Raw genomic sequence first — 14,680 nt, 5'->3', positions numbered from 1 at the left:
GTTTAACCTTTTAATGATTGTACTTGAGTAGTATATATAGATACCCCTCGGGTCCTCAAATGAGCATAATTATGAATTATTTATCCATAAATTACGATGGATTATAACAAAAGATTATCTGTAGCAACGGTATGACGTCATAGAGTGACGAAACCTGAAAAACAGCTTGACGATAGGCCTATTGCACAACTTTTGAAAATATTGCATGGACTTTTGTGTACATTCGCACAGCATTTTCCACAAGCACAGTCGATAAATATTATTGGGTATTCCCCCAAGCATGCCAAGCGTAGTACTAGTAGTATATATAGGTACCCCTCGGATCCTCTGAGGAGCAGGAGCAGGACTGCTCCTCAATGACGTCATAATAACTTTTTACGAAAGAAGATCGTTAACAAGCGGTTATCCACAGTCTAGGCTCCGAGGTCGAATTTCGAAATCTCCTCGCCCGGCGATCAAGTCGTGGACAGGTGGTCCAGTTTTACGGTTTTGTTTGTCCTAAACTTTTCGGTGAGAAGATTTCTCTCTTGCCTCTTCACTTTTCTTCGTAGCGTTCAGAGTAGCACGTCGTATCATTTGTTATTTGCTCGATGTATAGTTTTGTATGTATCTTAAAATTTATTTTTGGACGCTTTGCTTGAATTTTGACTTTTCCAGATTACAAATTCTGATCTTGATCATGTTGTTATATGAACATCTCCTTTCTAACGCTTCGCAGTGTTTAAATGTCATTTACATACAATCCACTTTGTTACTGTATTGTTGTCGTACAGCACCTTTCCGACGCTTCACTCGGCTGTTATTTTGTGTATTTATTCTACTGGAGGCCATGTATCAGCTTCTGGAGGATTTCGCTCATCCGGCAATATCGTCCTATAGCATTTTGTTACTACATGTATACTGTACAAAGAAATGCCTGCTCAGTCCGGGAGCAGTTAACTGGCTCTGGCGTAAAGCTGGATGTGCATATATCGTCCCATCTAGTCTGCAAGCACAGACCCTCATTGAAACTTTGATCAACAAGTGTGCCTCCACGCAAAGACTAACACATACAAATCTTGCTGTTTAGCGAGAGGTCCTTCAGTACACAAGGCATGAGTAGGCTGCAATTCAGACCCTTTTAATACTCGAGTGAAGGGTTTGCCTAGCAGACTACGCCCCACCCGCTGTTGAAGACGTCGCAGGAGGCGAAGAAGGCAACGGAAACGGCGAGTTTGATTCCGTAGGGGCTCTTTGGCTTGGCCATGGTCACTCCTCCCATTGTAACTTGCAAGCTCAGCTCAGGAGTTTCCTAAATCAACCCCCTTTTTGTTGAACCCCCACCTCCGATATCCTTTCCCATCGCTCCCACCACTCCACTTCTCGAGGGTTCCGGGATGATGAGCTTGGCAGGGTCGTTGCTCTCGAATAATGATAATATAAAATACATGAATAAATAAACGAAAATGAAATATTTATATATATATTCATATGGATTTTAATGATTGATTAAATACTGCAAAAAATACAAATATTTATTAGTTCGATAAAAAAATGAGAGAAATAAAAATAGAAACAAATAGTGAGTGAATACATCGTTTTAGCTGCTCAAGGGATTATAATCGATCTATGACACAAAATCATACACAACACTCAAGGTGCCGTGGCCGAGTGGTCGAAGGCGCCTGGCTAAAGTAAAGTCTGAGGTTCGATCCCCGGACGCGGCACCTATGCCCGCGAGCAAGGCATTTAATTAATATTGCTCTTTTAACCTGCTTTCAAATAAATGGAATTGCTATGTGCATTATTGGTAACTTATAATATTGATGTGCACTTGTTTAAAAAAAAACCCTGGCAGGAAAAATTTAATGTAAAGATCGCGAGGGGGTCTAGGGTGGATAGGTGCCTTATCTTAAACGAAATGAATATCAAAATCATGTCCTTGTCTAACCTTGACAAGGTTTCGAAAAGAGACTACACAAGCACTACGAGTGGACGCGTTATTAGAATTCTAAACACATATTGGAGCCCTGTAACATAAAGCTAAACAATTCTAGAGCTGCTTTCTGCAATAATTTACATTGCTTATTGTGTATGATTACTCGTACCATAATGCTCACAATCAAGTGCAGATACTTTTTGTTTCCGGGCTGTGGTCACATTTCTTTGCCTGTTTTCATAGTTTATACATATTTGATATAATGAATTTGTGGGAAGTGTGATGACAGTTTTAGATTAAGCAAGGATAAAAAAATACCCGCAGGCTAAAAACATAGTAGGCACTTGATTTTCATCCCCATTTTAACATTTTTTCGTTTGAAAACATGGAAATATTACGTAAACATTATCGATTTTATAGGTCTACACAAATTAAACCGAATGGAGTTCAGACCTTAAAGCTCAGAAAATGTTTTTGAATATGCTAAGCTTTACTATGATTTACGTATATTTCCTTGTTAATTAATCCTTTCTTTGTTTTATCTTCATTTGTAGTGGAGCGGGTTTTTTTTAAATCATAAACAGTACATAATTAAAATGGTAATACATTTACATACATTCCTGAAAACTAACTAACTAACTAACTAACTTTGAGATAACAACCATATTTTACGTGTGTATCCGTCTATGACCATTTTTAAAGTAATATTTAGCCTACTGTTCATTTGATATAATAGTAAGGCCCTTATCGTACTAAAAACTAAAAAGTTTGTTTGCGGATCAATTTCTTCCAGCTTAAGCCGTATTATTATTTTTTGTATTTTCATGTTTCCATTCTCATGAAAAACACATAAGCTTATCTCAAAATTTGACTTATTGTATTCACTGTAAGCGCATCGACGTGATAATTCATGCATACTCAAGGATGATAATTTTTTTTCAATAATGCTTGTTTTTCGACCGGAAATCACCCTTTAGTTTTATCATCTGATATACATGATATATTGAATGAGGAAGTGGATCACAACCGTAGAGATGTATTACTAGTGTAGGCCATATATATCTCTATGATCACAACATACATATTTTGGCACGATTATATGCTGGGTGCGGCCTTGCAGGGTACATGATTGTCTAAGATATTGGCTAGACAAGTCACGTGACGTCTATAACCAATCAAAATGTGTCCATCTGGTCTGGATGGAATTCCCCGTAATATTGTATCACTACCATTTGTAACCTCTCTGAATGGATATGATGACGAATCACATTTTCGGCCAATCATCATCGTCTAACAGGTAATTGTATAACGCACTAACACAACCTAACAGAGCCTCCACAGAGCTGCTTCTCGCGCAGTGCGCTTTGCAGCGCTTTTTCATTTCATTGTGTCGCTTTCTCGAGTGAACATTGTACTGCTCAGTCATTATAATCATTGATTAATATCTTAATCAGATTGATCATAGAGAAATATTTCTAGTTTTCTTGTAAAATAAAGATACAGCTGTAAATGGAGAGCATGTAATAATCATATTCGGAGCACTGTTGCTGGAAAAGTTCTGTTAAATCATACACTTTTTTTTTCAATCTTCAAAATAGACGGAAAAGGGCGTTTCATCGATTTATTGGAGTTTCGTTTGATCGCAAAGCTTTCTGCGATCGGCCCCAGAATGTGATTTAGATTTCAGGTTTTGTGGTAGGTTTGAGAAGAAAAATCACTGTAGTCATTGTATTGCTCATTTGCCTAACTATAATATTTTGGAAAATATAGTTCGTCACACACGTAGCAAATTTCAAACTGATTTTGGATCGAGGAGGATATTACATTGGAGTAGAAGATAGAGGTTAAAAGGACTGACTTGAAAGCTTTCATCTTTGTGATGATCAGATGTAGTGCAACCATGATTCTTCACCCTTATTTGTGATTTACGGTGTGGGAACTTATTCGATGCCATTTTGAAAAATGCCGTTAGTTTTCCCGTTATTTGAAAATATATTTCTTTATGTAGTTGGTTGCGTTTGATTAATCATGGACAAATTAAGGTGGATGGAATGTTGGTACATCTGTCTGTACATGATGGATTAATGATCAACTCAATTTCGAACATGTGAGTAGAAACTGCTTGTGAATATTTTTCTTAATTTATTATCTCTTAACAACTTATAGAAGAGTGGTAGAATGTCATAGTTTCCTGTAGTGCTATGCATTACACACAATTAACACAGTAAATCGCGTGCTGTATATTTTCATTTTTTCTTGTGAACGAACGTGTGTTCTGCATATCAATATTTCTTTGCATTTCCTTTATCCCCCTTTTTACCTATTCCTTGCATGTTAACTATTTACTCTCTGTTGATAGTATACTTCGATATAACTATAATGTATATCATGAGTTATTATTCTTTTTTTCACTGTTTGTGTTGTTTAACCTTTTAATGATTGTACTTGAGTAGTATATATAGGTACCCCTCGGGTCCTCGAATGAGCATAATTATGAATTATGTATCCATAAATTACGATGGATTATAACAAAAGATAATCTGTAGCAACGGTATGACGTCAAAGAGTGACGAAACCTGAAAAACAGCTTGACGATAGGCCTATTGCACAACTTTTGAAAATATTGCATGGATTTTTGTGTACGTTCGCACAGCATTTTCCACAAGCACAGTCGATAAATATTATTGGGTATTCCCCCAAGCATGCCAAGCGTAGTACTAGTAGTATATATAGGTACCCCTCGGGTCCTCTGAGGAGCAGGAGCAGGACTGCTCCTCAATGACGTCATAATAACTTTTCACGAAAGAAGGTCGTTAACAAGCGGTTATCCACAGTCTAGGCTCCGAGGTCGAATTTCGAAATCTCCTCGCCCGGCGATCAAGTCGTGGACAGGTGGTCCAGTTTTACGGAAACTTTTCGGTGAGAAGATTTCTCTCTTGCCTCTTCACTTTTCTTCGTGGCGTTCAGAGTAGCACGTCGTATCATTTGTTATTTGCTCGATGTATGGTTTTGTATGTATCTTAAAATTTATTTTTGGACGCTTTGCTTGAATTAAAGAGGCTCGTAAATGTTGTAGGTGCAAACAAAACCACTCGGCAGCATATCTTGGATGTACATCATACAAAGAGGCTGTTAAAATAAACTCAATCAAGCAGAACGAAAAAAATTCCTACGCTGAAGCTACGAAGAAATTCCACACTAAAGCAGAACCCATTCCTGCGCAAGTGCAAACGACCGTTCAAGCACCCTCGCAAAAAGAGGAAGGAAATACTCCCTATCAACGTAGAACAGACAAACAAAAAACACACAGGATAAGCCATAAACAAAAAAAATGGAAATGCTTCTCCTTTTATTTTTGGCAAAGACCAAACTAGTACTCCAATGGCATCTAGGGATGAGATGTATTCCACGGTTTCACCGGTACAGTCCGGGGAGGAATCTAGAAATAGCCACGTCAAGAATAATAGTCTGAAAACAACCTTTGCCATGAAAAGTTTAGACTTTCTAGCATTTATTGTTTTTATAATCAATAATTTGGAGCACGAACACACCCATTCTAACAGAATACGCCTTGTTGTAGAAGCTGCCAAATCTTGACTGGGAATTACAAATATCCTTCCCCAAATGATCCACGAAAGACTAGCAACTTCCAATGAATGATGGCTATGACAGATGGAATTCCTTCACTCCCTCATTTCTCTCTCTCTCTCTCTCTCTCTCTCTCAGCTTTCCACTCTTTTCCTCCTATTACTTTTCCCCACCCTTCAGCTTTCTCATTCTCCTTTCCAAATTCTTTCCCCCATTTCTTCGACTTTTTTCATCAACAGCAGTGATCGTCATTTTATTATTTATGGTTAATACATTTCAATGGAACGCCCAATCCATGAATGCTCATGGCTTTAATTTTTATGAAAGTATAATACAGAATGTCTCTATCCAAGAGAAACCTGGGATAGTATGTATTCAGGAAACACGGTACGATGAATATGATATGTTACATTTTCCTCATTATCATTTAGTAAAGAAGAATAGACACGACAAACGTGGAGGTCTTGCTTGCCACGGTGTATTTGCATATATCCCCGGCCTATTTGCATATACGGATTACCGGCCGCACCGCACACCGACGCAACGGATCAGTGCCCACATATTGTTCTCGCGTTCGTGCGTACGGTCCTGGAGATTAGTATAAATAGAGTACGTTATCAGATAATTTTTTGCTTTTGAACGGTAGGGCACGGTTCGGATCTTCTCTGACAAACACGCAGCAATTCAAATCAAGTTTGAATAAATGGTAGAGTGGTTTTGATTTTTTCCTTCACATAGATACAAAGCATCCGGCGCATTTTTTACAGGACAGTACTACAGGAATACCAGACAAGTATCACAGGACAGTACTACAGGAATACCAGACAAGTATCACAGGACAGTACTACAGGAATACCAGACCAGTATCACAGTATCAGTATTCCATCCCAAATTACGTGCATGTAATTCCTGTAGTACTTTCCTGCGATACTTCCTGCAGTACATATCACAGAGTACTACAGGATTTTTTGTAAGGGGATCCTTCAGTACACAAGTCAGTGTACAGGTTAACAACATTTTATTTTGTTGTTGTATTGCTGTTTATAGTAGGTGTTTATTATATCACAATTTAAAGCCTCAGTATAAGTATTTTCAGTCGCATCTGTTTTATTTCTTTAAATAATATTTCTGTCATATCTTTTAACTCAATAATCTTGATAATACCTTTTTACCACGCGTCTGCACATTTGAACTTTGGTAAACAAACAGTATTAACCATCATCATTGTTGTGGATTCCTATAGAATAACTACTACCAGTATATTATACAGCTATTTTTAATTTGTTGTGTGAAATAGAGTAATTAGTGTACATGCACACGTGTCAGTGTGTGGTGGATGTGTGTAATTTCTTGTCAAAACATGCCAGTAAAATCACTCAACCATGACAGTATTACATTACTTTCAGGAAATCCCCTACCTCAACTAGTGGAGCGGTAGATTCAAACAACCTGCATGACATAATTTGTTCATTCCACCTTTGAGGGGCACTGGAGGAGTACATATCTGAAATCTTCCAGAACAGGAACTTAATACACTGTTATACCTAAGGCTACGAGTTCCAGCAACCAAAGCTAATATTTATAGAGTTCTCTTTATGTATCTTCTGTACAAGTACATTTTGGATTTACAATCATCATGGAGAACAACCCTACCCCCTTCAGCTGTGATGTTTGCAGCGAAGAATTTACTGTGAAAAGAAATTTAATGCGTCATCATCGCATGTTCCATCATGGGCAAAGGACTTTATATGTTTGTGATACATGTGGAAAAGCTTTTAATAGACAGGATAATTTGAAACGTCATATGAAAACTCATCAGGATTTCAGCAATGGTGCTGAACCTGATCAGGGGAACCAGCGACCAACCTGCTCACAATGCAAATCACTGTTCCTAGAGCAAAAAGACCTAGATGAACACATGAAATCGCATCGCAAGGAAACCTTTCATTGCCGTACTTGTGGGCAAATATATCATAATCGTGCGAAATTTATGAAACATGAAAAGTCGCACCATAATCCCGTTCCTCCAAAGTTACCAAAGAAGCGAGTTGCCGATGGACCAGTGTCAAACCAAGCAAAAAGTAAGTAATTCTATTTTATTATTTTTTTTTCAATAGAAGGTCAATTTGGCTTGGTACTTTTTTCAACTTTCAAGAACTGTCTTGAAATAGAATTTATCTTATAGTCACTGCACTGATGCTATTTTTTCAATTCGTTCTCCTGAGATCCCAAAATATATAACATGGTAACAAAAAAGAGCTTTCACTGTTTCCCCCTCTCTCTCTCTCTCTCTCTCTCTTGATTGGTCTTCATGAAGAATTTATCTATGTCTATATTTTGACCCCCTCTATAGATTCAACCTTACATTCATGAAACTTTTTAAATCCTCCATTTTTTTTTTCCTGTACTAGATTGCAAGTGCAAAGAGATATAACAAATAAACCAATATTCTAATGGGTATAACATGCATTTAATTACTACTGCACTTTAAATCTTTGTAATGTTTGATGATTACTGACTCTTTACCAATACTTTAGACAGACTTAATTATGACAACCCAGATAACTTTATAACTGAGTGGAAAAAATATATTGCATGATTAGTAAACGTTTCATGTTGATAAAATAAATGTTTGAAATGAATGGATGGGCAAATATTTAAAAACAAAAGTTATCCAAGCAAAAATACTAGCTCAGACTCGACTCAAATCATGGTGACCATTCTTTCTTACACCTCAATATTATATCTTTTCTCAGGATGCCGTCAACAACCCAACCTAGCACTAACCACAGTAAACCTCCCTTCTGACATCGATCCTGAGAGTTGTGCCGCCCAAGTATACAGGGAACATTGGCTGAATATCAGAGACAGACGTTCATTTGGAAGGGTTCATCGGTTTTACAACTACCATCTTCCAGATCTAAACAATGGTATCCTTAGAAAAATAGCTCAGAAGGTGTTTGAGGAGCAATTTACCGCTTTTAAAGTTAATGCATCGTATGGATTTATTCTTTGCAACAATGAAACCAATGAATGTAGGTATTATAACGCTAGTAGAAACACAAAGATTCTGAATGAACCTGTTCTTATTTCAGACCATTCGTCATTCCAAAGGTTTATGGATACATTCCTCAAGGAAGATACCCTTGAATATGCTCGAACCCTGCGCCCAAATTCTAAATGGGTCGTTCAGCACGTCACAAATGTCACTTTCTATGTATTTCGAATTGCTGATCATCCCATTGGCCGCGGAATTGACCTCCCCGATTATATAAAAAATAATCAAGCTATCGTATCTCTGGTTAAGAGTCATAGGGATTGTAAGATGTATGATGATAATTTGTGCATTTTTAGATGTTTAGCTCTATTTCAAGGTGCTAATTCTCATGGTCTTGAAACTAAAGCTAAAAGATTATTTAAACAGTATGTGCCTCACATAAAAATTTCAGAATTTGAAGGAATAGATCTAAGCAAATTGGATAAAGTCGAAGAATTCTTCAAGATTAATATCATGGTGTACGAATTACAGCCATCCGAACTTACCAACGGTGATAATATTCTTCTTGAAAATGAAGGTGAATTGGTAAATAGTAAAAGTACAGTTGCTGCTAAGCTCGTGAGAAGAGGACTGGACAAGTTCCCAGAAACAATGTATGTCAATCTGTATGTTAACCATTTCAGTTTCATTTCAGATATTAACCGATATTGCCAAAACTATCAATGTCGCACATGTGACAAACTTTGGAAAACTCGCAAATCACTTAATCGGCATGAGAAAAAATGCACCTCAACAGCCACCAAGCATACTTTCCCCACAGGAAGGGCTACATTTCATAACCCTTTGACAATATGGGAAGAGTTGGCTGACGAAGGTATCTTTGTCGAAGAAGAACGGCGTTATTTTCCATACTTTGCCACATTTGACTTGGAGTCGTACTTAGAGAGGATAGAAAATGATACAGATCCCAACAATGTTCCAACTGATACCTCAAGACATATCCCTATGAGCATGAGTATCAACTCAAATGTTCCAGGGTACACAGAACCATACTGCAAAGTGTCTGATGGAGACTGTCAAAAACTAATTGATGACTCTATATTGTACCTCCTGGAAATAAGTAAGCACTCTTGCTCTCTTCTAGAATCTTCTTACCAGGATGTGATTGAAAAATTAGATGAAAAAATACAAGAGTACGAGAGTTGGCAGAAGGCAAACAATAAAACGCCTCACAAAACCAAACATCTTCAGAGATTAAAGGAGCGTTTCACGAACCATATCACAGAACTCCCTGTGGTTGGGTTCAATTCTGGGAGGTATGATATCAATGCCATTAAACAATACCTCTATCCTTCACTTCTACAGTTTGATTCTGTTGATTATGTCATCATGCGGACCAATAATCATATGGCTCTGAAATCAAAGCACCTTCAGTTTCTTGATATTTCTAATTTTCTTGCACCTGGCTTTTCATACGCAGCCTTTCTTAAAGCATATGACTGTGAACAAATGAAAGGTTTCTTTCCTCACGGGTGGGTAGATTGTCTTGAAAAACTCAAAGCACCTGAACTTCCCCCTATTGAAACTTTCAGCAACAAACTCAATCAAATTGCTTTATCACAAGACCAGTATGAATACTGTCAGAGTATCTGGAAACAGAATAACATGACAAGTCTAAGAGATTATCTTATATGGTACAATAACCTCGATGTTACTCCTTTTATTGAGGCGGTTGAGAAAATGCGTGATTTTTACAAGAATCTTGAAATTGATCTGTTCAAAGATGGTATTTCGGTTCCTGGGCTCACCATGAAATATCTCATGAAGTGTAGTCCAGATGCACATTTCAGTGTTATCTCTGAGGAAGACAAGGATCTTTATTATACTTTCCGCGATAACCTGGTAGGAGGTCCATCCATTATATTTCATAGGTACCATGAACGTGGTGTAACAAAGATTCGTGGGGGCAAGCCATGTGTAAAAATAATTGGTTTTGATGCCAATGCCTTGTACCTGCATGCAATAATGCAAGAGATGCCAACAGGGCACTATGTCAGACGACAGGCAGAGAATGATTTTAGGCCTGAAAATAGGCATCCAATCGCTCAAGAATGGCTTCAATACCAAAGTTCCTCTCGACAGATCCATATCCGACATGCAGGTAATCATTCAGAAAAGAGAATTGGTCCCCTTCAGCTCCCTGTCGATGGTTTTTGCGCTCAAACCAAACAGGTGTTTGAATTCCATGGATGTTACTTCCATGGGCATTCATGCCATCTCAACAAAGACCAAACCAAAAATACGAAGCTTGGGAAGTCTATGCCAGACTTACTCAAAAAGACTCAAGAGAAACAAGAGTATGTAGAAAGGTTGGGTTACGAATACATCTCCATCTGGGAATGCCAATATAAAGAAATGCGTAAAACTGATCACAAGCTCAGTGCATTTCTTACAGAGACGTTTCCCCCGCCTAAATACGGTCAAGGATTAACAAAAGACGACCTTCTCTCTGCTATTCGTTGTGGTGATCTGTTTGGGTTTGTGCAGTGTGATATCCATGTCCCTGATCATCTCAGGGAATACTTCTCTGAAATGTGTCCCATTTTCAAGAATGTGGATATATCAAGAGAAGACATCGGAGATGTGATGGGATCCTACGCCAAGAAACATGATATCATGAAAACTCCAAGGCGTGGTCTTATCGGTAGTATGTTTGGTAAGAATATTCTGCTCTACACACCACTTCTAAGATGGTATCTCAACCATGGATTGGTTGTCACCGGGATTCACCAATTCATTGAGTACAAACCCGTTGCCTGCTTCAAGCACTTTGGTGAAAGCGTTTCTAACGCTCGACGCAAAGGTGATGTTGATCCAACAACGAGCGTTATCGCCGACACCATGAAGCTGATAGGCAATTCGTCTTACGGCAAGACAATTACTAATAAGGAAAGACATCGAAATGTTAAAGTCTGTGATGAGGCTAAAGTCCAGAAACATATCAACAATACCCTTTTCAGAGATCTAAACCCAATCTCAGACAATTGCTATGAAGTCGTTATGGCTAAACGGAAGATCAACATGGACCTACCAGTCCAGATTGGTCATGCTGTATATCATTTGGCCAAACTGCGCATGCTACAGTTCTATTATGACTTTCTTCTACAATATGTTGACCCATCCGATTTTCAAATGTGTGAGATGGACACAGATTCTGCTTATATCGCCATTTCATCCGATTCTTTCGATAAAATAATCAAACGAAATATGAGGGAAAGATACGAAATAGACAAAACCAACTGGTTCCCTCGAAATGATACCCAGGAGAATGCTAGATATGATAAGAGAACTCCTGGTTTGTTCAAAGTCGAATGGGAAGGCGATGGGATCATAGCCCTATGCAGCAAAACATATTATTGCTTTGGTGCTACTGACAAATTTAGCTGCAAGGGTGTTAATAAAAAGCAAAATAACATTACAAAAGATGTCTACTTGAACGTTCTTCGTTCACAAGTCGCTGGGAGAGGTGTAAACAAAGGGTTTCGTGTCGTCCAAAATGGAATCTCCACCTACTCACAAATAAAGCATGCATTTACCTATTTCTATCCAAAGAGAAAAGTATTGGATGATAATGTGTCCACTACCTACTTAGATATCTAACTTGTCAACTACGTATTTCAACCCATTTTTTCTATCTTTACTTTATATCTCAGTTGCTGATTTTAAAAACTAGCTGTGATTATTTGTGTCCATTTCAAACATTCAGGAAAATGATCTGCGTATAATTTTCTTTTGGTAAATTACTTGTTCACCATGTGTGTTGAGAGTTATTCTGTAGATTTTTTCAAGCATTTTGATTGGAATAACGCAAAATGTAATGTGTTCAAATCAATATTTCATTGATGTTTGTAATACACTTGAATACTCTTTGGAGCAACTTTAGTTTTACAATTCTTTTCAACGATATAAATTCAAAATCGCTGGAGTAATAGATCTTTTTACAAAATGTTTCACATTTTGCTTTCACAATTGGCTTTCAATAATGTACTATTATATTAATATTACGATTATTAAAATACAATTTACTTTTACAAAATATTATGATTGTTTGTGACAAACTGTTTTCATACATTTGAAACAAGAAGATTATCTTAAGGATGTTTCATTGTTGTATCAAACCTGACGATGTAATTTTTTGTTTTGAATAATAGTATGATGTTTTATATGTGTTTTTTCAATCCGAGTTTGCTTTGATTTAAATAAAATCATATTATAATGTTCATATACGTTGGTATTTTAGAGATTTCTGGATGTAAAAGAAATATAATCTGCTAGTTAATTACTTCGGTATAAATGTTTGTTGGGGGAGATGTATGAAATATTTGGGGATGTTACCAAGACAGGGTTATCAGCTTTTCAAGAAAACAAAGTTCCCTGATAAAAAAATCCCTGATATTTCTTTAAACCTAAATATTATTACGCTAGTAGAAAGACAAAAATTCTGAATGAACCTGTTAATTTCTGACCATTGGCCGTTCCACAGGTTCATGGATACATTCCTCAAGGAAGATACCCTTGAATATGCTCGAACCCTGCGCCCAAATTCTAAATGGGTCGTTTAGCACGCCAAATGTCACTTCCTATGTATTTCGAATCGCTGATCATCCCATTGGCCGCGGAATTGACCTCTTAGATTTATATACAAAATAATCAAGCTATCGTATCTCTGGTTAAGAGTCATAGGGATTGTAAGATATATGGTGATACTTTGTGCATTTTTAGATGTTTAGCTCTATTTCAAGGTGCTAATTCTCATGGTCTTGAAACTACAGCTAAAAGATTATTTAAACAGTATGTGCCTCACATAAACATTTCAGACTTTGAATGAATAGATCTAAGCAAATTGGAAAAAGTCGAAGAATTATTCAAGATTAATACCATGGTGTACGAATTACAACCAGCTGAACTTACCAACGGTGATAATATTCTTCTTGAAAATGAAGGTGAATTGGTAAATAGTAAAAGTACAGTTGCTGCTAAGCTCGTGAGAAGAGGACTGGACAAGTTCCCAGAAACAATGTATGTCAATCTGTATGTTAACCATTTCAGTTTCATTTCAGAAATTAACCGATATTGCCAAAACTATCAATGTCGCACATGTGACAAACTTTGGAAAACTCGTAAATCACTTAATCGGCATGAGAAAAAATGCACCTCAACAGCCACCAAGCATACTTTCCCCACAGGAAGGGCTACATTTCATAACCCTTTGACAATATGGGAAGAGCTGGCTGACGAAGGTATCTTTGTCGAAGAAGAACGGCGTTATTTTCCATACTTTGCCACATTTGACATGGAGTCGTACTTAGAGAGGATAGAAAATGATAAAGATCCCAACAATGCTCCAACTGATAATCTAATGTTTACCTCAAGACATATCCCTATGAGCATGAGTATCAACTCAAATGTTCCAGGGTACACAGAACCATACTGCAAAGTGTCCGATGGAGACTGTCAAAAACTAATTGATGACTCTATATTGTACCTCCTGGAAATAAGTAAGCACTCTTGCTCTCTTCTAGAATCTTCTTACCAGGATGTGATTGAAAAATTAGATGAAAAAATACAAGAGTACGAGAGTTGGCAGAAGGCAAACAATGAAACGCCTCACAAAGCCACACATCTTCAGAGATTAAAGGAGCGTTTCATTAACCATATCACGGAACTCCCTGTGGTTGGGTTCACTTCCGGGAGGTATGATATCAATGCCATCAAACAATACCTCTATCCTTCACTTCTACAGTTTGATTCTGCTGATTATGTCATCAAGCGGGGGTGTTACCAAGACAGGGTTCTTAGCTTTTCAAGAAAACAAAGTTCTGTGATAAAAAAATCCCTGATAATTCTTTAAACCCATTCCCAGTTTTGCATGTTTTCTACTTTTGTTGCACTGAATTTCATGTATTTTCGAAAACAAAATATAACAGAGTCTGACTGACTAACGTATTTTCGACTATTGGGTCGATCAAAGTCCCCTGATTTTCCCCTCATCTTTCCCTGACAGGAAAAAAGTAAAATGATTTTCTCTGATTTTCCTGATGGACTGGGAACCCTGCAAGAACATGTTAATTGAAAAGAATAACGATGAATTCATCATTGCTATGTTATTCTTGTAT

General features: G+C 37.4%; 1 protein-coding gene across 1 annotated transcript; it reads left to right on the top strand.

The window, feature by feature from the left end:
* The first annotated feature begins 3,212 nt into the window (after positions 1-3,212).
* Positions 3,213-13,373, top strand: LOC135156886 (uncharacterized). Its single transcript, XM_064110669.1, has 3 exons — positions 3,213-4,025; positions 6,913-7,587; positions 8,263-13,373. Exons 2-3 carry the CDS (start codon positions 7,143-7,145, stop codon positions 12,162-12,164), a joined length of 4,347 nt encoding a protein of 1,448 aa, XP_063966739.1. The 5' UTR covers positions 3,213-4,025; positions 6,913-7,142; the 3' UTR covers positions 12,165-13,373.
* The last annotated feature ends 1,307 nt before the right edge of the window (positions 13,374-14,680 follow it).

This window comes from Lytechinus pictus, chromosome 15, assembly GCF_037042905.1.
Source record: "Lytechinus pictus isolate F3 Inbred chromosome 15, Lp3.0, whole genome shotgun sequence".
Lineage (NCBI taxonomy): Eukaryota > Metazoa > Echinodermata > Echinoidea > Temnopleuroida > Toxopneustidae > Lytechinus > Lytechinus pictus.
This window is presented reverse-complemented; position numbering and strand designations above follow the sequence as displayed.